The sequence below is a fragment of the Drosophila subobscura genome, chromosome J, assembly GCF_008121235.1.
Source record: "Drosophila subobscura isolate 14011-0131.10 chromosome J, UCBerk_Dsub_1.0, whole genome shotgun sequence".
Lineage (NCBI taxonomy): Eukaryota > Metazoa > Arthropoda > Insecta > Diptera > Drosophilidae > Drosophila > Drosophila subobscura.
The window spans coordinates 3836539-3859787 of record NC_048532.1 but is presented as its reverse complement, the minus strand read 5'-3'; the positions used below and the strand labels follow the sequence as shown (position 1 = coordinate 3859787).

At 46.0% G+C, this 23249-nt stretch overlaps 2 protein-coding genes across 2 annotated transcripts in view; one reads left to right on the top strand and one right to left on the bottom strand.

Annotated features, from left to right (window-relative positions):
- The window catches only part of LOC117895423 (teneurin-m), a 130622-nt gene that overhangs the window by 35661 nt on the left and 71712 nt on the right, over positions 1 to 23249 (bottom strand). The window contains 1 exon segment of the mRNA XM_034803063.1: positions 16814 to 16993. Coding sequence (XP_034658954.1) covers positions 16814 to 16993 — 180 coding nt within the window.
- LOC117895426 lies at positions 4505 to 5483 on the top strand. Its single transcript, XM_034803064.1, has 2 exons — positions 4505 to 4790; positions 4847 to 5483. Exons 1-2 carry the CDS (start codon positions 4524 to 4526, stop codon positions 5285 to 5287), a joined length of 708 nt encoding a protein of 235 aa, XP_034658955.1. The 5' UTR covers positions 4505 to 4523; the 3' UTR covers positions 5288 to 5483.

Below are 23249 nucleotides of genomic sequence, written 5' to 3'. Positions count from 1 at the left end.
GGGCTTGTTCTCGATTTAATTGGCCCCAAAAGCCTCGAAATTATGCAATAGCTTCAGATGAAATTGGCCGCAAAATAAACCAGAAATAATTTGGGGAAATAATTTCTGCGGCACATCATAAATTATGCAAAAATTCAATCTAAATTAAACATCAAAAACAAATACAAACAAAACGACCCTCCCCATGCCACACGCCCATCGTTGCGTGTCTGTCGTGTCTAGTGGGGCATGCTGGCATGCTCATTGCGACACATTCGCACCTGCAATTAGCTCGATGGGCCCTGCATTCGACACAGCGACACACCTGCTGCAGCACACCCCGCACCCTTTTTGTGACATGCCGCCGCGCGCGCAACTCTCCTGACCTGTTATGTCCTGTCAGTCAGTCAATGCTGGCGGCAGCTGTCCAAAATGTAATATTTAACGCCATTTTATGCAAATTGAAATTATGTTAATGGCCAGCGAACCAGCAATTGATGATGACGTTTGCCTCTCTCTACCTCTGCCTCTGCCTCTGTCTCTGCCACTGTCCGGGGTAAAACGATGACAAACCAACCTCGCAATCATTCCCATTGATTCGTTGCCTACCTCACTGTATCGCTTAAAGCATGTTGCATGTTTAAGCATCTTTGTCAGCCTCTACCACTGTTTCTGTTTCTGTTTCTGCTGCTGACTGTTTGAATGAATGCACGGAACTGTCTGTCTCATTTGCATTTTAATAACAATAATCACAATAATGTGCAACAATAGCTGCAGGAGCAGCAGCAGCAGCAGCAGCAGCAGTAACGATGATAATAATAAGCACATCAAATCGTTGAAAGCCACACGTTCAGGCTGAATGCCACACGCATCCATATCCCCACCCATCGGACTCTGGCTGCTGCAGTTCATCATCGTCTCGGAGCACATTGACAGGCACAGTCCCAAGTTCTCTTCAGTTCTCATCAGAGTCACGTTCCGTCTTCTTCGGTATGTGCAACATTTACATCCCCAACCCCTTGGGTGCCCTGCTGCTGCTGTTGCTGCTGTTTGCTGTCATTAACATTTTGTTTATATTTGCTTAAATGTGCGGCGCATCCTCATAATTAGTATGCATGTGTGCGTCGGGACTGTTGTTGCCACAGCATCTGTATCTGTATCTGCATCTATGTATGACGCTGTCTGTTTCTGTGTGCGTGCGTGTTTTGTGCGTTGCATTTGCAATTTACTTTTGTTTGGTTTAAAAAGCGCGTTAAATTTGATCATTGTTGCCGCGAGCTTTGTTTGCATTTCCTCTGTGCCCCTTCCACCGCACCATAGATAGAGACAGATAGACAACAGAGAGAGAAGGCAGGCTCTTTATGCTCTCTCGTCTCATTATCGTCAGCACTAAAACCTAATTCCAACCATAAAAAGGACAATATTTTGCAGGATTTTCAATCACTCAACACACTCACCAGCCCAGGGGCACACCACACGTGTTGTAGAGTCATAAAATGGCATATACGTACCTAAAAAAGAGAACAAGAAAAGGTTGTTAAATTAGTAAGAAAAAAAGAAGAATCTAAGATGCTTTTTGAGTGAAAAAAAGGTTCAGGGAATCAATTGGGACTGGGACTGAGACTCGGACCAATCGACTTGTACCTCGAGTGACAACGCCTAAGTGGGGCTTAAAAATTCAATAAAAAATCACTTAACATTCCTTAAGAAGCTTTCACAAGAGCTAACACACACACACGAGTGCACACGCATGAGCTTACAGAGAGAGAGAGAGAGAGAGAGAGAGAGAGAGAGAGAGAGAGATACAGAAGAGAGTGTGTGTGTATTTCCCGTCGAATGTGCGCTGTCAAAGCCGACAAAAACTGCAGGAAACTAAAGCAATTTCAAATTGAAAACTGCTGCAAATTAATCAAATGCCTTTGTAGATAGAGAAAGCATTCAGCATTGCAGATAGTAGTAAGCAAGATGGAGGAGGGCAAGGAGGGAAAGAGAAAGAGCACAAAAACGGTCAAAAGGCAAGTCTGGCAAACAAAACACGAAAATGTCAGTCAGTCGCAAAGACAGAGAAGCGAACGATAAAAGCCAAAGGCATGGCATCATCAGTAGAGGAACCCAGGAACTCGAGAACCGACTGACCAAGCCCCCTAAGGGCAACAATCCGCCCCCCGCCGCTCCGCTGCAGCGAACTGCCTTAACAGCCCCACCAACCCTTCCGTTGTCCCTTCTTTTTCCACACATACTCGCACTAGAACTTATACATATGTACATATATCGTAACGCATTAAATCGATAGCACGATTTTTCATCACGCACACAGCACCAGTCCCTGTCCTTGTCCCTGCCAGTGCCAGACCCCGACGGGAAACCCAAAACAACTGAGTGACTCCCGAGTTAAATTGTCAGTTTCATTACGTGGCAGCTTTCCCGGGCTGCTTCGGCATTTTTGCTCCTTCATTCTGTTTTTTAAAGCCAAATCACTACGTCTGCGCGTGAGTCTACCCTACCATCCCTGCTTCAGCGGCTGCTCCTGTCAACCACCCACCCATCCAACGCCTTTTCAGGATTGCGACAAACGATTTTTCAAGCTGGCGCTTCATCGTTCGCATCGTTTCTGTAGCTCCAGCCAAAGCTTGGGGTTTTTTCTGTTCCGTTCTGTGGTTGCTGCGCGCCAAACAAACTCAATTTTCGGCAGAAGAAAGAAACGCATCTTAGGGCTCAAGGGACTCGACGGAGAGTACTCGAGACGCTGGCGAGTTCAACAAACATTTAACTGATTGCCTGGGCGTGCGTTCCGCAGTGAGTTCTGCCCCCACCTTGGCTCCAATGGCTGATTTTTTGATTTGCAATACACCTGGGAGGCAGCCCCTGGCCAGACCAGGACACGAAAATGTTTAGCTTATTTGTTAGCGCTGGAAAATAAATTGTCTGTGCGTGCGGTAATTGTAAATTACGAACAGACACAGACACAGATACGGACACGGCAGCTCCGAGGGGGGCAAGTGTCCGTAAAGTAGCCGGTGTTATTGACACCTCTCCATGGTGCACTAGTATGCTATGAATTTTTGATCGCCTCTCGCCAGCAGCAAGTCAGTGCCAAGGGTCGGCCCAATAACCTAACAGATGAGGATGAGTGCTGCAGACCGCACTAAACTAGAGTTTTGATTGGAAATCCCCAAACCGAACCAAAAACCGAGCCAAGAAGGCCTCATCCTCTTAGCAATTCAATCGGGAGCCACACAGGATAATCCACTTTGGGGAGGAGCCCGAAAGTAGGCAACAATTTCTTTTAAACTTCCTGCTGACACAAATCAGCCACAGGCCATAACTCAAACTATCTCCACCTCTATGTATGTACATATGTATGTATGTATGTATCTGTGGACCCACGTATATTCGGTATCCTTGCCTAGGCAGAATCAATAACCATAAACAGAAATTCCGTATGCTCACGAGCAGGAATCATATAAAAAGTATGCCACATGCTTGGGGAAATCACTAAATTCAGCCCAAGGCAACGTGTACCTCATCATTTATGTGGGTGTGGGGCGGCTGCCCTAACTCAGGCAGGAGCTGGCAGGAGGAATACCAAAAAAACTATCCAAGGCCTCACGTTGATAACTGGGAGACTACTTATAACGGCATGGGAAGGGACTTGGCTGGGTCGCTCTTGTACTCCCGACTGCATGTGACATTTGCATGCTTACTTAAACAGCAAAAAGCAGCCTCAGCGACAGCCGTCGAGCCTGGCACGTCTGCGTCAGCTCAGAGCACAGAGCCCAGACCCAGACCCTGTCTGAGCCACAGCCCGAGCCATAGCCACAGCCAGAGAGAGAGAGAGCTCCAGACGGCGGAGCCTTCTGGTGTTGTCAGTAGGCAGTCGGAATCCTGTCGGCGTCACATCACCACACACGTGTGTAGTAAAAATCAGACGTGTGTGTGGTGCGGATCCAGGACTCAAGGACTCGACGACTCACAAGTCTTGCCTTCCTTCATGTACTTTGATTGCTTGCACGTTACCCGTACAATTTTCGGTATGATGGCGGCAACATTTCATGATTTCTTGTACGTGTTTCTGCCTGAGAGCACGCCCCCTGGTCAGCCCTCAGTCTTCTTTCCGCCTTTCGTAATGTATGCAAGCACTTTTTGTATATGACGCCGTTGCGCTTTGGGTCGTGGTGGAGCCCGAGACCGAGCCGGGCCGTGTTTGTTTGCCTGGTGACTGATGATGGTGTGCCCTGCCCCTGTCCCTGCCGTTACCACTGGGTTCTGCCTTCGTCTTGGAGCATCAAGTTTGTCCCGCTAATAAATCAATGAGGATTGTACGGCTGTGCTCCACTCCAAGGAGGCTATGATTTATGTCCATCTAAAGGGTAGCTTTCTGGTATCCAAAAAAGGATTCCTAATTGAAGTGTGAGTGCCCCTTGATAGATCAGTCATTTCTCGTGTGTGTCCGACTGTCCCAAATCGAGAGTGTCACACAAGTGTTTTAAAATATGTTTTAGTATTTATTTGTAATCAGTTTTGTTCGTTTCGTATTCGCCAAAATGAGGGTGTCTGTGCCACCTCCCGACGCTCATCGGACACTGGAGTTTAGGGATATTCTCAAACCCTTTCCAAAAGAGAAGGTAGCCAATGCCACCTTTAAGGTCATCCGCTTCTTGTATCCACCCTTTGCCCTCGGCATGGTGGATGTCATTCCCGTGGTGAGTGATCCCCAACCCGATTTTGCCAACATTTTCCTGGTGCTTGGGATCGCTTTTGTCCTTGGCTTATTGCTTGTCTATGTGACCTACAGATGCAAGTTTGCGGTGGTAAGTAGAGGCAGATTCTGTTATAGTCTTTATGCTAATGCTATTTGATCCTCCAGAAACCCTCGCAACGCATCGAAAATCGGCCGATGGAGCGTAGGGGATTCTGGGACCGCATTCCGTCTTGTAGGTCTGGTGGGACTACCGGTGCGGAGTGTCTGCGACTTTTAGACATGTACAGCAGGCAGGCGGCAAAAAGAGACAACGAAGTTCACCGAAACGTCAGTGAAGAGGGTCAGCCAGGAGCCAGTCACATTCGCAGTCAGAATGCCGGTCTGAGTGCCAATCACAGTCGCATTCGGAGTTCCGATCCGAGTGCCGGTCCGAGTTCCGGTCCGTGTGACAGTCACAGTCGCAGCCCGAGTGCCGTTCCAAGCGCCGGCCCGAGTGGCAACTACCAGAAGACCATCCCGTGCCAGTTCCACAAAACTGAGAGCAAAACGGAAATCGATCTGACAGACCTTATCGAGCAGATCGACGACACGGCGCAGGAGCGTTAACCAGCCACCCCACCCTTCCACCACCCCCTCACACCTTCCCTCTACGATCTTCTAGGGATCTCTGGTCAGACTTGGGTCTCCAAAGCGATGACAGAGACAAGTTTCTATCGCTTGTGTAAGCTCTTAAAATTTTCATTTAATTTTTGAGGACCTTTCTCGTTCTGTGTCCCCCAATAAAATGAAGTGATTTGCGTGAGTTGTATGTGTCACATAAACACCCATACACACACACACAAACACACGCACAGAGGAAAGACACTGCACATGGGATTAGTCGGCAGAGGGGTAGGTAGAGAGCTTGGGCAATCATTTGGCAGCGCATGTGTCGGATTATTTTGTTGGTTTGCGTTTTATTTAAATTTAGCCTCCATCTCTGCCTCTCTGGCTGTCTGTCTGTCTGTCTGTCTGTATTGCTTCGTGCGCGGTTGGTGAGGAGTGGGCGTCTGTTGTGTCACCCCCGAAAAAGCTGACAGCAGCTGAAAAGTATGCTAAGCTTTTACTGCTCCTTTTTTGCGGCTCTCTTGGCTTGGTAGGAAAACAAATTAATGATTTGCCATCAAGCAAATAAATCAAAAGCTTCAAAGCAGATCTCTGGCTTAGCTCTTGGTCTGTGGGTTGGCGAGGAGTGAGGGGTGAGGGGGAATGGGCCGAGATTTAAAGCTCTGCCCCTGAAACTTGTCACGACTCCTCCCAAAACCACTTTAAAGTTGGCGACGTTCCATAGTTTTTATTTTGCAGCCTTTTCCACTCAACTAAGCGCATGCATTGATGATATATCCCCAGTCGTTTGACACCCTACCGCACCCCACCCACCGGCCATTGACACAACATAAATAACCGTGTGAGAGAGGCTGTTATAATTTATAATCCTTGCTGTGGGCATGGCACCAGCAACAAAAACAACAGCAAGAACGACAGGCAACAGGAACAGCAATAATGCAACAACACAGCCACGGAGAGTGCAAATATTTTCACTTGCTTTCCTCTATTACACTTCCTCTCTCTCTATACCTGTGGGGAGTTTTTTATACACTTGACTATTGATGTACTATTATTTTAAGGATATGTTTTTAGCACTCCCAAACAAAATATAGGAAAGTCGAGCTGAAAGAGATCAATAAGCAGAGAACAAAGATCGCAGTCTAAGCTTGGATAGAGCCAGGGCGGGATGGAGTCCATCGATTCCATATCTGTCTGTGTTCCTCTATCTGAGTGTTCATAAAGTTCATACAGGAAAAATCAGTTCAAAACAAGTGCTTCAACCCTGATTTACTACAGGGTATTAAATGCTTCTCAGACAAACTTTATTTAGTAATTTTTTTCAGTGTTTTTCATATATTTTATTTGCTCGAAGTCCGACCAGGCGGAATCTCTTTCTCTCTCTTTCTCTCTCTCTCTCTCCGGTTCAGTCATCCTCCGTCCAGGTTGCATGCACAAATGTTTGGTTGCCTCTTGTCCCCAGCTCTCCACCCTAGCACCCACACTTCACCACAACTCACTCTAGCGTGCATTTAGTTTATGTGTGTTTCTGGTTTTCTTTTTTTTCCTACCAAAATGAGGTCAAAAGTTTATTGGATAACATTTGTGTGGAGGGGGGAGGGTGTGGAAGTGTTAGTTGGGAGGGTGGCTTCCCCACCAGCATTAATGTCAGAAGCAGCTTTTGGCAACGCTTTAGTGCCAACAACAAATGGCAAAACACTTCCCTTTGGGGGGGTGATCACACCGAAATGGAGCCAGGCCTCAGTGGTCCAGCTAATTACAAACCAATCAGCAGTCTAGGAAAGCCCCCTCCCGGACATAAATTATTGAAAAACAAAATTAAAATGCAAAATGTAAGCTGAAAACCGAAAACCGAAAACAAAACCTAAAACTGCCAAACGCATTAAACGCGTGAGCTAGTGAAATTATGGTAGAAAAATTAACAGCACCCGAAAGGGGATCAGCAAAGTGTGTGGAAGTGTATAACTATTTTAATTATTTAAAATAAATGGGTTAACATGTTGTGTCGGATGCACACAAAGACACATCTTTCCCTTCCTGATGGGTCCATTCTCGGCAAGATATTAGATCATTATCTGGGACCCATTCACATCTGAGTGAACTTCAATCGAAGTTCTGCAACTGAAATCGAGCCAAATCGAGAAAGTTTCAAGTTTGTTTTTGGATTCATCTACCCTGCCCCTGCCTCTGACGAGCGCACTGATTTTCACCTTTAATGAGGGTGGAAAACCCTTGCCAGTGCCAGTGCGCCAGTGATTATGACAGATCTCATGATTCTGCATCGCATTGGGTTTCCTCTGTAGGTATACTAGGACTGGTACTCGTACTGGGGGTACTGGGGGGTCTGGGCCTTAATTAAACGGCAATTGTGGTCATCAGCTGTCGGGGCTTCTCCGATGCCTAATCAGTTTTGTGCGATGAAAGACTAAGCTGGGATTACAGGGCAGAGAATGCTGTTCTGTGTCCTTGTCCATTGCTCGATGCCCATGCGGGTGCGACATTTGAATAATGAATGTCAACTCAATGTTTGTGTCTGCCGGGCAAAAATATAAGCCCCAGCCAAAGTCCCCAATGTCACTCAGCTGTCAATTGTAGGTAAATCTAAGAGACACAGAAAGGCAGGGCGTCTCCATCTAATTGGGGCGTGGCTGACTGACTGCCTGACTGACGTTCCAACGTAACCGGCCAATGCAATTGGCCCTGCCTTGGCCTGCTAATGCAGCTAATTGCTCTGATTATGTCGTTTGTGATTATCCGAGTGCCTTTGCAGTGTGTCCTTGCCACGTTGCAAACAATTAGGCGCATCCATCTGAGGCCAAATCTCATTTATCAATAACGTGAACTGAAGCCCGTGCCGTGCCCCGCAGCGCGACGTTATTTGATAATTTGCCAAAGACATCGTTGGGCATCGTTCATAAACCAAGGATGTGGCTCTGTCTCTGATTCCGATTCTGAATTACGCACTCCGCATCTCTGATTGGGTTAACTAATTACCGTATAACCAAGCGTATCAGCGAGGGTCTCCCCCCTGGGGCAGAAACGGCAACAAAAATACTCGACAACCCTTCAGACGGGCGGAGTCTGTGCAACTTTTGGCTGACAAGTGTGACAGGTTTTAATGCCCATAACAAAAGCTCCTCCTCCTGCTTGAAGAGCCCACCTTTAGGGCAAAACTCTGTGCGGTTTCTAGGCACACATTACACATGTACAAGGCACGGTAATAATACTAAATTTTACACCCCCACCCCAGGCAGGGAGGGCAGGGAGGATGCAGAGAGAAAGACTTTCACATGACTCGTTCAACTTTTTGCCATTGTAATAGTTCTGCTTGGTTGGGTTTTCTCTTTCTTTTGAGACGTAGGACCAAAGCGAATTCCCACAAACCTACCGAATGCTTCCTGCCACATCCACAGGCAACATCCCCACCCCAAACTACCCATTCCCTTGCCTTGGCTGCTTTACATGCTCCTTGTTGGTGGTTTTTCGGTCTCTCTCTCTCTCTCTCTGTCTTTCTCGCTCTCTCTGGTTATGCGCATAATTTATAGAGTGCGACAATATGTTGCCCTCTGTCTGGTTCGGCCTCTGGTCCTGCCTCTGCCAGAAGAAAACTTTTCCACTCTCGCTTTACTCCGCTTTACTCTCAAGAAAGTAAGATTTCTCTGACCGATAGAAACCGATGTACCATGTGTGTTTGTGTGTCTAGGGGGCGGCGGGAAATGTCAAGGCTATTACCATAAGGGAATAGTCCGGGCCCTGGAGACTGTTTCGAGCTGCGTTCGCCACTTAAAAAAACTCTCCTAATTCTCCAAGTTCCATTTGTAACTCCTGCAACGGATTCCCATTGAAGTCGTCTCCCACTAGTACTCCCCACCACACACGCAATTACATGGAGCGCAAGGATACATGGATTCATGGGGCTGATTTGTGTGTGCTTTGTTTTGGGCCAACGTTTAGGGCGATAAAAATGCAGAAACAAAAACATTTTGCTAGTTGCATAAATTTGCGTTGTTCTGCTGCGGGTCTCCGCGCTGATAAAACAGCGTCAAAAAAGTGTCGTCGAGGGAGCAACTTGAGTAAAACTATGCAGCAGCAGCGACATCGCACAACTGGGGCCAGTGGGGCAGCGGGAGAGGCAGATATGTATGAAAAAAATAGTCGAAACAACAGAAACAAACGGGGTAAAAAGTTTTAAATACACATTTATGTAGAGAAAACATTTCTCTCTTATTCTCTACCCCTCTCTGTTTGTCTCTCCCTTTCGTATGAGAAATATTTAAATGTTTGGCCTGGCATACTTTTGATGCCTCCTCCTCCTGCATCAATCCATCTTCTATGGATCCTTTGAGAGGACCTTAATCGGAAGATGGGAAAGGAGCACCAACCAGCAGGTCAATGGCCTGCTAAAGACAGGTGGACGGAGAAAGGTGCTGCAGGCGCTGTGCTGCGGGGCTAGGTTCTTCACAAGTTTCTTGCATACCTCTTAGTCCTGCCACAAGTCCCACCATACACACACATGAAGCATGCAACAACCCACTCACCCATTCGTATCTCTATTTACAATTTATGCCCCACGTAGAGGTAAATAAAGTTTCAGCAAGCTACTGTTGCTGCTCGCTCAATGCATGCCACCAAAGTGACGTGTGCCCCTGCAAAACAGATCCCACATACCCCACCTGCCTGCGCCCGCATCAACGCGCGCTGGTGGTTTGCCATACAAATCCCAAAACCATTTCACTAATTGAAATGAATTTTCATACAGCAGCAGAAGGAGCAGCACATCAGTGTGGCAGACACTTTCGTGTCGCAGCACAAAATTGCAATGACCTCGGGCAACACAGCCAGAGCACTGCAGCAGCCAAAATGTGTGGCGCATAGGCGGCACGGCGGCGGCAGCGGAGGTGACTGCCTCATAGTTGAATGACTTATCATCCATGCCTCCGCAAGAGTGTGTGCCAGAAACGAAAACTTTAAGAGCCTTGAAACGTCTCAAGCAAAGCTGCCGAATGAAATATGAATTGGGCGCAGTCAGTCCTTTGGGGGAGGGGAGGATATAACTTATTAAAGTTTCCTCCCCTCACAGAGTGGGGGTTGGACTCTCACTTACATTCTAAAAATATTTCAATTAAAAATTCATATGTGCCAGAGACTGCGATGGATGGATGGAAGAAAGCTAAGCCAAGCCAACAACAATCCCCAAACGGATTGAACCACTCGACATGTCTCGAGATGCCTCACAGGCGGGCGGAGAAAGTAAGTGCTGAAGGAGAAAGAGGGATGGATCCTCAGAAAGGGAAGAAGAAAGTGCAGCGTCTTTTTATTTAAATAATTATGCAATATTCCTCCCTGGAGTGCCGAGTCCACACACCGCATGCAGGAATTTTCAAGTTCATAATTATACGATGCTCCCAAACCCCTCCACCCCCTCCGCCCCTCCCCTCATGTTCACTCACTACACTTCCTTTTCCATTTTTAATTTATTTTGAATAAGCAGAAAAGGCACAAAAGACGTTGCCCAGACACTGACGGCATTTCCCACAACGGAAGTCATTTTGATGCTCCTGCTCCTGCTCCTGCTCCTACTCCTGATCCTGCACCATCTTTGCGTATACGTAATGTCGTGTAATGTTTGAGTTCTGGCAACGGGTTGTGTATAAAGAGGGCTGGGGAGCTGGCTTATGGCTTCCCTATTGAAAGGCGTGGAGCGTGGCGTGTAAATGCAAAATGGCGACAAAGCGAGCCTGCAGGGAGAAGGATATGTGTACGTATATCCTTCTTCGCCATGCACAGCTATTCTAAGCCATTTGCTTGGCATTTTTTGTTTGCTCCCCGCTCGCTGGGGCAACATTATTTTAATTAACATATTTATATGTGACGGGGGATAAGCAGCAACAAAAGCGAAGTCCTTCCATATAGCAGACTGTGCCTGTGTGTTCAAACGTGTGTGTGTGTGTTGCAATTTTAATTACACACAGAGAGAGAGAGAGAGAGCAGCTGCAGCAACAACGGTGGCAAATCTTATAGAATGCATTGCCAGGTTGTCATATGAAAATCATTAAAAATTGTTTGCAAAAGGCGAAATCATTAAAAACATATAAATTATGCACATAGCCCCCCCAAACCTTTTTCATAACTCCCACCACCACCGCATTGCAGCACATGTCTCTTGGCCTCGTAATTATGCAGCATATAAATGCCACCAGCAAGGACATCAACCAAGGGAAGAAGCACACGGGGAAGACACAACATTGTTTTTTCAGTGAATATTTTTGAAGGGAGGCAAGAATGCAACCAAGACGAAAGAGGGTTCATCAAAGGTAAAACCTGAACCGGGGCCCAAGGTATTTCGTATGCGCACCTAAAAGTATGCTTTAAGAACTTTGGAAACAGGCGAAAACTTATCCTTCTACGCTTCGACTACTCCGCTCCGCTCCGTCTAATTAAGTAGCAAGGAAAGTAAATTTTGAGACCCCTAACCTTCTGTTCTGGAATTCCAAGCATGGCTCTGGATAAAGAGAGAAGACGCCCTGCCTCCAAGCCTTCTACTGCGGTTCAATCGCACTCAATATCAATAAATCCCGCAACAATCTGCATTCAAAAATCAAAGGATACACAGGAACCATGAAGAGGGAGGGAAAGACAGAGAATGGGGGGACAGGCCAGACAGGAGCATAAAATGCCAATTTCTAGTTGCCAAATGGTTATTGCCTGCTCCATAAATGCAGCAGCACGAGCAGGAGGAGGGAAACAAGAGTTAAAGCCACGTACGAGCACCACTCGGAAAGGCCAGAGCTCTTACCTAGTGGTGTGGCTATATCCCAACATACATATGCGGACAGGCAGACATATATATGTAGATACATTCTCGTATATGTCTGGCAAGTTAAGTGCCAAGCGGAACACGAAGGCAATTTGTTGCGTCACAAAAAAGCAAAATGGAAACCGAAATGTGGATCGAATGGATTGGAATTGTGGATTGGGGATTGGGAATACCTCGCTCTCTTTCTTTTTGGCAGCAGATAAAATTAAAATTGTGCGTGAAAACTGCATAAAGGATGACTGCGAGAGAGCATGCAAGGAGCATCGTACTTACCAGGCATAAAATATAAATTACTATCCTGCGCTGTAATAAATTTCAGTTAAATTTATATACACCACCATTTAAAGGAAGAAGTGGAGTGGGGCAGAAACCCATTATGAATGAATTTAGTAGCAGAAGCAGCAGGAGGAGCACCAGCAGGAGCAGCCAAAAACGTGCGCCATTCCACTATCCTTATATTTATACAAATTTAAAAGCACTTTCTGGGGATCCTCCCGGCACCCATCCTCCTCCCATCCCACCCTGCCGGAAAGAGGTTGAGGTTTTTCAAAAATGCTCGCAAATTTACGAGTATTTCCATGGCTGGCAGCAACGATAAACCAGAACCCAGACCTCGAGAACCACCCAACACCGGACTGGTCGAAAGCAATAACGACCAGCCAGCCAATAGACCCTGAACTCGACTCTCGATTCCCGGCTGGACCCTCCAGTCGGCCAGTCCGGCCGGACAGTGTAAAGTTAGTTGAAGGACACACAGGCGGACGGACGGACAGACAGGACAAACGGCTGCAGACGATGGGGGGCGTCGTCGGCGTTAGTCTAGGCGCTTGAACTAGGCGGAACGACGGAACTCCTCTTCGTCTGGCCTTTCGGCAGACGAGTGGACGGCGGCGGTCAATGACAGCGCAAAGTTTTTGCTGAAAACTAACCTCGAAAGCGATAAAAAATTAAAGCAACAGGAGAGGGAGGTGGAGAGGGAGAAGCAGAGACAGAAAGCAGATAGCCAGAGACTTGCCGCATCAGAATGCCGCAATGGCCTGTTATTATAATGAAAACGAAGCAGAGGCAGCGGCATCGCCAGAGGCAACGGCAACGGAAGAGGCAGTGGCAGTGGCAGTAGTGCAGACGAAGTAGAATCATCAGCAGAATTGAAGATACAGAAATAAAAATTGAAGGGTGTCGATTGATGTTACTATGACTAGAAGATATCCAGTAGTCAGTACCCGGTAGAGCTGTCAGAACAATATTAAAGCACGTTTTCGAGCAACAGATTAAAAGAGAAGAAAACATGAGCAAAAAAAGCCGAAGAACTTGGTCTCTTTTCGTAGGATTCTGGACATGTTGATGAGGTGTATTTCCCATCTGAACATTGCCAAAACAGACGTTAAGATCTTCCTGATGGTGTGTCCACAATTTATTTAAAAAGTATCCCACGATCCAGACAGACTAAAATAAAACACTAAATGAACATCCCTCCCCCAGAGTACTGGGTATCAGAAGTTGGCAAAAGTAGGGATGAGGCTACTGAAACGGAAGCCAGTTACATTTGCATGGCCAGGGTCCATGTCGAGGGGTTCCTTTCAAGTGCATAGTGACTGAGGCTGCGATTGTGACTGTGCCTGAAGAATGGGGTGGAGTGAAAGGGTGGGTGTGCCCTTAGTCATTAACAATTTAAGGTGCGGAAATGTTTAACGAGCGTTGCATGGCCCCAGCAGGACCACCGAATCTGGTCAGAGATCTGTTCCGTGGCTGCTGCTGCTGCTGCTGTTCCATTAAAGCTTTAAGCACCAGCTGCACGCGGGTGGACAAGCGAATCAAAGCAGAATCACACCCGCCCTGCATCCAACCCATTCAATATGTCGTTTTTGTTTTGGAGGTTCCCTTTGCCATCACTCTGCCCGAAAATCCCTCCAACCCCACTCCATTTTGGTTGATTTTCTTTTTTTAATCTGCCAATTTATGCACTTTTCCTACTGTGATATACAAATGTATGTACATACATAAATACATACATATGCATGTACATATGTACATATATCTTTTTTTTTGTTGTCCAAACTTTTGTTTCGTTCCCTAGATAACTCCTATTTGTCTGTGTGTGTGTGTGTGGGTGTGTGTGTGTGTGTGGCTGTGTATATCCAATCGAGCAGAATGCCCATTTTTATATTTATTTGCATATGGTGCATAAGCATTTTTTCATACCCCATCGACAGAAGCTCCTCTCCACTCCGCTCAGAAATTTTAAGCTACATACGAGCATGGGGTGGGGCATGTGGCACTGCGCATTGAACAGAGGAGCATAATACGGACAAAGTTTTTCTCTGAAAAATAACGTAGGCCCTTTGGACTGCCACTGCCACTGCCACTACCCCTTCTGCCACGTCACCTGCTTGATTCATTCATTCATTTGCAAGTTTTGGGGTTCTTTTTTACTCCGTTGCATTTTTTTTTTGGGTGCCAGAAGTCAACAAATATTATTTTCCATAAAAATTCACATTGAGTGGAAAAATTGAAATGAAAATATTCTCAAAAAAGAGAGAGACAGAGGTGCAGAACTAAAGCCAAATGTCATGTATTTGTCCATAGGATATACGATATATTTTATATCTACAACTAGACATACATACGTAGAAACATACATATGTATGTGTGTAAAATCTTTAGATATTTTGGGGGCAATCCCTGAATCTCAGTTTGATATAGAATTTAATCAATATTTGTGTTACGATGACAACTCGATGCGTGATCCCCCCTCTGGGCATCTCACTCTCTCTCTGCACCCAATTCTCGGTTTCTGCCACACACTCTGCCTGTTGCCTCTGGTGCATACTTTGCGGCGGCTGACGGTTTAGAATGTTTATCAATTTATGCACAAATGCAAATAGAATTTCATAAATAGTCATTTAATTGCACTTTGGGGCAGGGACAAAGAGAGAAAGCCCATAAACGATATGCAAAATGCAAATTGGCCTCTGCAACAGAGAGAGAGTGAACGAACAGGAGGCTTAGGCCATGCCACATTCCTACATTCTACATGCCACATACAAAGCCCCTGCTGCTGCTGTTGATGATGATGTGACGTGAAAAGTGTGCAACTACCAGATTAAAGTGTTTCGGCCATAATGCCATACCCCTCACCTGACACTCCCCCTTCTGACCCAGAACATTGCCTTAAATTTAGGACACAAAATGTTGAAAGCACAGCTACTGCAGGCCAGCAAAATTCTTGGATAAAAAATGACACGGCAAAGAGAGAGAGAGAGAGAGAGAGAGAGCAGGAATGAAACAGAATGCAGTCGGACGTTAGTGGGCACAAAATTATATGGCACACGCAGGAAAATCAAGACAAAGCTTGGCATACATATATACGATAACAGTAGTTGTTTGAGTGTGTGTGTGTGTGTGTGGGTGTGCGTGTACTTGTACAATGCAAAAAAAGCAAACAAAAGGCAGTAGCAGCAAAGCAAATACAGAGGGAAAAGCAACTCAGCCCGAAAGTATGCTACAGCGTGAAAAGAAGTTGAGAAACTCAGTGCCGAATTATTTGATACCCTTTGGAGCTTTGAACTGTGGCAAAAACTAACCATATCAGTTAGTTATATATGTATGTGTATGTCGCCCGAAACCAAAAAAATGAATACCGAAGGCATATGATATAGTCACTCGATTTATCTAAAATTCCAGCCAGATGGATCAGAAACAAACTAACATCTCCAGAAAACCCTTAATACCCTCGGCAAGGGTAGTCAAAAGACAAATAGTCGGAAATGTGAAGAGAAAGCTTTCAGACCATGTGAGTTTTGTTGATTTCTTTTCCCTACTTGTTCGCTTTTTTTGTTGATATTACGTGGCATGCAACAGCGACGGAGGAGAGCCACAAAGAAAGATTCTTCAGACTCGTACTGAAAGCCATACTGTCCTTTTCCATCCATAATTGTTGACGGAACTTCATTCAATTAATAGATCCATAAACACAAAACTCCTCCCTTTTTGGCAAGTATTTTACATCAATTCTGCCGGCCCACCCTGTCCCGCTCCAACCCGTCAACTAGCCGCAGTTGTTTGTCAGTTTTTTGGCCATTTCTGTTTAGGCCCCTGCGGTCGTTTGGATTTTTTTTCTGGCCTGGCCTGGCCTGGCCCGTCCTGCCATGGCCTGTTGTGCCGCTGCCAACTATTTTCACTCGACTTTCGAATGTTTTTATCCCTAAAGCCTGCTTGCGGATATGCATAGAGCAGCAACACAAACAGAAAACCCAAAACTCAAACCCAAACTCTGTGCAGCAGTAAAAAAACAGGCCGAGAACATTGTTGGAAAAACAATAAATGGCAAATGTATGGCGGCATTTTAGGCGCATGGCACATCGGAAACAAAAGAGCTGAAAATTTGCAAAATGCTGTGGACTTTTCCCTCCCCACCCCTACAATACACACCCCTTTTTTGGGCTGTATTTTTGCATTTTTATAGCAATATGGCAAATGGAATTTTTGTGCACGAACCGAGCGCTAAACATTTAAATGAGTCAAGTGGCTTTTTGATGGTCGCCGTGGCCTGGCTATGGATTTGCATATGACTGGGGAAAAAACTCACTTCCTCTGCCTCTCTTCGCGGGGGGCTTTTAGAGCTCCGAAATGCAGAGACTGGGGACAGCGGCCCACTTTCTAAATGGTTTATATATGCAGAGGCCAGAGAGAGAATGGATTTTACTTACTTAGATTTCCACTAGGAATGTAAACGTTGCCCGATGGCGTTCGCACCAAACAAGATGGCTCAAAGTCAACGTCATTGGGATTGTTAACGGTTAAACGACCATTCTGCATGCGACTCATTGTCGGATTACGCGGCGGTACATCCGGTGGGGCCGTTGGCGTAACTCCTTCCAGGAGGAAGCCTGAAAAGAGTGCAGGAAAAGTCATTAGTTCGGGGTTCCAAAATCTACAACTGCCATCTACTGATAATGCTACTGGTTATATTAACAGCTTCATTCAGGCTTCTTTCGCTCCATTTTTCTCTTTTCCTCCCGAATGACGACACAAATCATTGCACATTTGACACTAAAAGTATTTTGTCGTGAATTTTTCAACAGTAGCAAATGGATTTGAATACTGCAATCAGTTGCCAAAAAGGACCTAAATCGAAATGAAATTATTCAACAGCATAGAAAATTCAATTTGTCTGCTTTTTTCCACTCGGGGCAAATCGCTCAACAAATGCTAGGAGAGAGGACATGCCGAAAAAAAGTCTAAAATACTTAAATTTACAAATTATAATAGAACAACAAATAAAAACAGATAAAACATAGACATAAAATATAGAAAAAGAAGGTGAAAAACATCGAAATTAAATGGAAAATGCCTTTGATACACAAACACTAAAACAGCCACTCTAGTGAGAGCTCTAGTATCTGTGTGAGAAATGATGCCTCCTCTTCTATTATGGCGCTGTAATAAATTTCAAAAGCATTCGCATTCATTCGCATAGAAAATTTTAAGCTCATTTATAGGCTTAAAAGGCATTGCTACGCAGAAGAGGGAAAAGAGAAGAGCGCGCTGGGGCAGGGTGCAAACAGGATGCTCGACAAATTCAAATGCCAAGACCAAGAGCAAGAGAAATGTCTAATAAAAAGCAACAACAACAAAAACGGAAATGCCAACGGCCAAAAAGGAAGAAAATTTCAAATTTGTTGAGATTTTCTGGGCGCGAAAATCATATCCTGCCCGTGCTCCCCTTCTGAGACGAGTGGCAGGAGTAAGACTACTCGTGGCAGGGCGAGTGTGTGCTGCTGCTTCTACTGGCTTAGTGGGGAGCCTCTGTTGGTGTAATCGCCTTGCGTTAGGCCGAGAGACTACTCCCGATTCCCGATTCCCGCTTTTATTTTCTTTCTTTTTTTTCATTTCTACAAGCTGAAAGTGGCCCTAGGACTGTGGGAAATTTAAGCTGCGGAAAATATGACACCAACTTGTCTGCCTGCCTTCATGGATGCTCCTCGGGATGCTGCCTGAATGGCCGCGGGGCCTGCGCATTATCGTTATAATGAAAAGCGCCGCTACACGTCGCCTCCTCTCTGCGGCCTAGCAGTGGCAGTGGGCAGGGTGGGGTAAAAACAACAAAAACAAGCAGGATGCTGTGCCTGCTTGCCTGCCCGCCAGCAAAGATTATTTCACGCGGTTAAACACAGCAGCAGAAGCACCAAAAGTTGGTCCCCAAAAATGTTCATTCAAAATTGGCATTGCGGGTGGCTGCCACAGTTGTGCAGATAGGGAGGCATGCAGAGGCACAGAGGCAGCCGGTCATCTGTGATTAACACTGGGAACAGTGGGGTGGGGGATATAGCAATTTTTGTGGACTTTTGTCTTTGGCTTGCGTGTAATTAGATTTGAGATTTAAGGCGCTTATGGCTGATGCGCAGCAAATTGAAATTGAAAATGCTCATGCTCATAGCCCATGGTCATGGCTCCTCCAGCTGCTGCCGCTGCTCTTCCTTCACCAGCTTTTCGGACTCCTGTGCGTATGTGTTACGAACTGAAAATTGGGGCCGACTTTGGTGCCTCATTTATTAGCCAGTGAGTGATAGAGGGAGACATAGAGTCAGGGCAGAGAGACTTTTTGTTCCCAGACTAAAAGGAGACTCGCTGCATCTGCATTCTTGGGCATTATTCAGCCATCAGGCGGAAAAGTTAAGCCAAAGTAGCCGAAACCCCGACCACCCCCCTTGCACATTTGCATGTACACACGATAACATCATTTAAATACACATAAGAAGCGCGGTTAGTGGGAGGTTAGCAGAATATTAAGCACAAAACATGGTCCCATGGATACAGCCATTGGCAGCCACTATCCCCTGCCACTGCCGCAGCTGGATAGGGTATCTGGATGGTCGTTTCCTCCCGCTTGACCAAGTCAAGGGCTTAGCCAAATGGCAAAAGAGACAACGTAGACAATGGGGCCACAGAACAGAGAGACGGGCAGCAGAAAGGCGGAGAGAGTTCTTTCTTCGTTGGGATTGTCGCCTGTCTGCCTGCCAGTTGGCATCCACATCCACATCCGCAGCCACATCCGCATACACATACACATACACACGCAGAGACTGAGGAAGAGAGAGAGAGAGAGAGAGAGGGGGGGAAGGAAGAGGGAGAGCCAACGACCACTTAAAGCGCAGTCGAAGAACAAGAAGATGGTGGAGTAGGAAGAGAGTGCAGAGGAGGAGGAGGCGGAGCAGTAGAAGAATGAACAACGGGAATGGCAACTACTGGGAATGGCGCTGATAAGCAGCTTATCTTCATTTCTACAACCCCACAGCGTTTATTTTTCCCCACCCTCCCACTAACCCCTCCTTCCTCTCTCTCTCTCTCTCTCTCTTTGTGTGTGTGTTGTTTGTGTTCGCTGGTGTTGTTTCTGCTGCCATTGTCGTTGTCATTTTGAATGCGAATGCGTTGTAGTTGTTCCTGCTCTGCTGCTGTTCCTGCTATTTCTGCTGCTGCTTTTGGCTGCTGTTGCTCTTGGCTCGTCGTTCTGCTGCTGTTTTTGGGGGGTACGCAAAATGTGTAATGGCATTTCGTCAGACAGAGCATGAAAAAGCGACGCAAAGCGAGGCTTTAGTGATAGCCAATGGAAAGGCAGCAAGGCCTGCATGGCTAAGAGTGTGTGTGTGTGTGTTTACAGGCAGAGAAAAAAAGGACTGAGAATCGAATAGATTTTGCCAACATACATATGTACATACATACAAATGTATGTGCATACATACATAAATACATACATAGATACATACATACATAAATACATACATACATATATACATATGTATGTATTTATTTAAATGTATTATAGATTTTTCCAGTCAGTGGAAATTATTTTCATATTAAAATAAACGTGTTGCCATTACAAATGAACAATATATACATATATTAAATAATATATTTAATTTTACGATGTTTTTAGTTAAAACCCGAATATATTTGTTTAATTTTGTACATAAGTGCTGGTGAGAGCCTCCCCCCATTTTACTTGGACCCACTATGGGTCCGTTGTGATTGTGTACATAAGTATTACCTATAATAAAGTTTTCCGATGTTGTGTGGAAATTTTTCTCTCCCTTCTGATGCTGATGATTTAAATTTTTGTTTTTGTGTGTGTTTTCTGGGTGTTGCACTTGTAATGCTCTTATAATGCATAAAGACAGAAAAAGGGAACAATGCCAAAAAGTATTCTACCGAATTGATGTAATCTTGGAGGCAACTTCGGAGCGGCTGCGACCCAGAGCAGAGAGGTAACTCCAATTAGGATCTGGAGGCGCATTCCGCCTTCGAATAAGTTTACCCCGAGAATGAAAAACATTTAAGCGGAAGAATTCACAATGGGAAATATGTTAATTAAATTAAAGGGAAGACGAAGACAGGCACAAAAGGGAGAAAGGGAGAAAGGGCGAAAGAGAACGACACCAGCTGCTTGTGGCATGCCAACAATGAGCAATGCGGGGGGGCATGCCAACACCTTCAACAGGAGTCATGCTGCTCCTGCTTCTGTTTATGCTTCTCCTTCTGCCTGACGAGAGACAGAGGGACAGAGGAGGAGAGAGAAATGTAAAACACTTTTGGTATGACAGCTGAAATGTCAGTTAAGCATGAATTGCACCCTGCCTGGTGCTGTCCTCCTCCTCCTCGCTGCTCCTTCTTATCCGTCCAGGGAGGGGACGCTGGTAATGAGAATTGAGGCAACCTGAGCCAGGTACTTCGTCCAGGTCCTGGGACCTGTGTATATTCCTCTGGTGGCCACTGGCACACTGACAAGTGGTGAAGAGTCTGTTTCTTAACTGCAGTTTTCTCTTTTTTCTCCCTTTTCTTTTTCTTTTCCATTTTTTGTTTTCTTTTTTATTGCGTCAGAGGGTTAAGTGAGAGATAAAGATGCTTTCATTTGTGGACGGACTACATCTGATGACAATCATCCATGGGGTATATCCTGTGTGCTTTCTGAAGCTCATTACATCATAGGAAAAGCAGCTTCTATTCCATCAGATGATCAGAGGAGGAGGGATTCTGTGACTGGCACCTGACACCCAACTGGATCTATAATAACTATAATCGAAATGGACAACAATGATGGCAGGTAAACCACTCACACATCTGGTGTGTGTGTGTGTGTGTATGCCATACTGCGTATACGTAATACAGCGAAGCATAGGCATTTTTTGTTGTTGTTCCCATAGCAATGGCTGCTTCTGCTGCTGCTGCCATTTTGTTGATAAGCAGCCGGCGCAGGGCAGGCCAAGGGGACATATAGAGTTGCATAGAGCAAGAGAGGGAGAGACATAGAGTTGCACAGAGAGATAGAGAGATGGAGAGAGAGAGAGACAAGCAAACAAAAGGGCGCCTAAACAGACAATTGGGCGCTTTGTTTTGGAGCGTGTGTGCATCCCATTTGCAAGAGGAGGCCTGGGCCTGGGACACCGTTTGACCTGTCTCCACATGCCCCCGGGTGGGGCATCATAATGCGGGCCATCTGTATGCGTATACGCGTTCTCTACGCTGCTCCCCTTCCATTGTTAATATTTGCACTAATACAAGGAGACACAGCCAGGCGGCGGACGCTTTGTATCCTCTCTGTGTGTGCCTGCGCTTGACATATAAATAGAGCAGATGACACACACACATACACACATGGAAAGTTGTCAAAGAGAGAGAGAGAGAAGTCCTTGTTAGTAGGAACAGCCGGTCATCGAGTAATTCCTTTGCATATGTAGCGCTCAAATGTGTGTGTACAGTTTATTAAATTTGAGACCAAAACACAGTCTCCCCCAACTATTTATGTACCTGTCATGTACACCACCCACCCTTCCATAGGGTGCGTTCCATTCCTAAAGCCCTTCCGCACCGCACAATCTTTGTTTGTCAAAGTTTTGCGCTCAACTCTCTGGGAGAGGAGGAGATTTATTTAGTTCGGGTCTCCACACAGAAAACTTTGGATTTACTTCGACACAATTGTCAGCTTAGTCACGTTTCATGTGTCGACGGATGGATCTATGAGGTACAGACAGGGCAGGGGCAGGGGCAGGCAGTGGGGCAGGTGCAGAGTCAGGATATAGAGAAGCTAATGCTAAACACGACATAAAGGTAAAAAGCTAAAGGCACGCGATGCGAATATTTTAACGTTAGCGGAGATCCCAGCAAAATACAGCAAACCCAAAGGAAAAGGACAGCAGAAACAGGAGTAGGGGGGAGGACACAACTACAAGTTGACGCTTTGTTTGCTTTAGTTTCAATTTTTGTATGATAGTTAGCAGCGGCAGCATCTTGGCTCCTGGCGAGGATCAAACTTTGATTTCGTAATGTTTTCTGCCCTCCCCTGAGTGCACGCCCAAGGAGTACACTCATCCTGCTGCCATTAAATCACATTTGCTGCATACTTTGAGGAGCAGTTAATCAAGTTTTCAGCCACTGACCCAGTTTGCTTAGAAACTCTCCCATTCCCACCATCCACATCTGTGGAAAAACCAACTCTGGTTGACAGCTTTTGATAGTTTTTGCCCCTGCCTCTGCCTCTGAGAGTGAGACGCGACGTCTCGTTAATTGATTTTGTGGCATGCAAAGTTCAGCAGACGATGACGACGATGGCTGTCCCAAAACCGCAAAGCCGCCAACCCCAGCCCCGGCCGCCATCCGATTTGTGCTCATTTTTTTTGCTGCCGCTGCTGCCAGTATGCTCTGTGCAACTCTTCTACTTAGTGGCAAGTGCAAAGGCCTGCCTCCACCTCTAATCCTATTAGACGCTGTCTGCCACATGCCCCATACCCATCGTACCCTTCCTGTGTCTCGCATACTTTGCGGTTTTTACTTTGTCGCGTCGTGTATCGTGTGCCACTGATGTGTAAGTAAGTAGTGGAGCTGCTCTGTGGCATGCTTTAAGGTTGCAGCTTAAAGGGGCAAACTCAAATGTTGGCCTTCAGACTCCCCTTACTTATTCCCTGCATTTCTGGTTAGCGTGAGAGAGCGGGACAGAGAACGTAATAAACGTCAAGTGACAGTTTTCGTAAAATTGCTACTTTTGAAGATTTATTTGCCATGACTCGTGCATCCTCCCTCGGCCCCGGTGTAACCCTTTTTCCTTTTCCGAGCTGCAGTCAAAAGTTTTCGGTCAAATGAATGGCAGTGGCA

What these genes read in the sequence shown, in the direction of transcription:
- LOC117895426 (XM_034803064.1), top strand. Translation starts at nt 4,524, where the DNA reads ATGAGGGTGTCTGTGCCACCTCCCGACGCTCATCGGACACTGGAGTTT. An exon ending in ACAGATGCAAGTTTGCGGTG is followed by an intron (nt 4,791 to 4,846) that starts GTAAGTAGAGGC and finishes TTGATCCTCCAG; the next exon opens with AAACCCTCGCAACGCATCGA.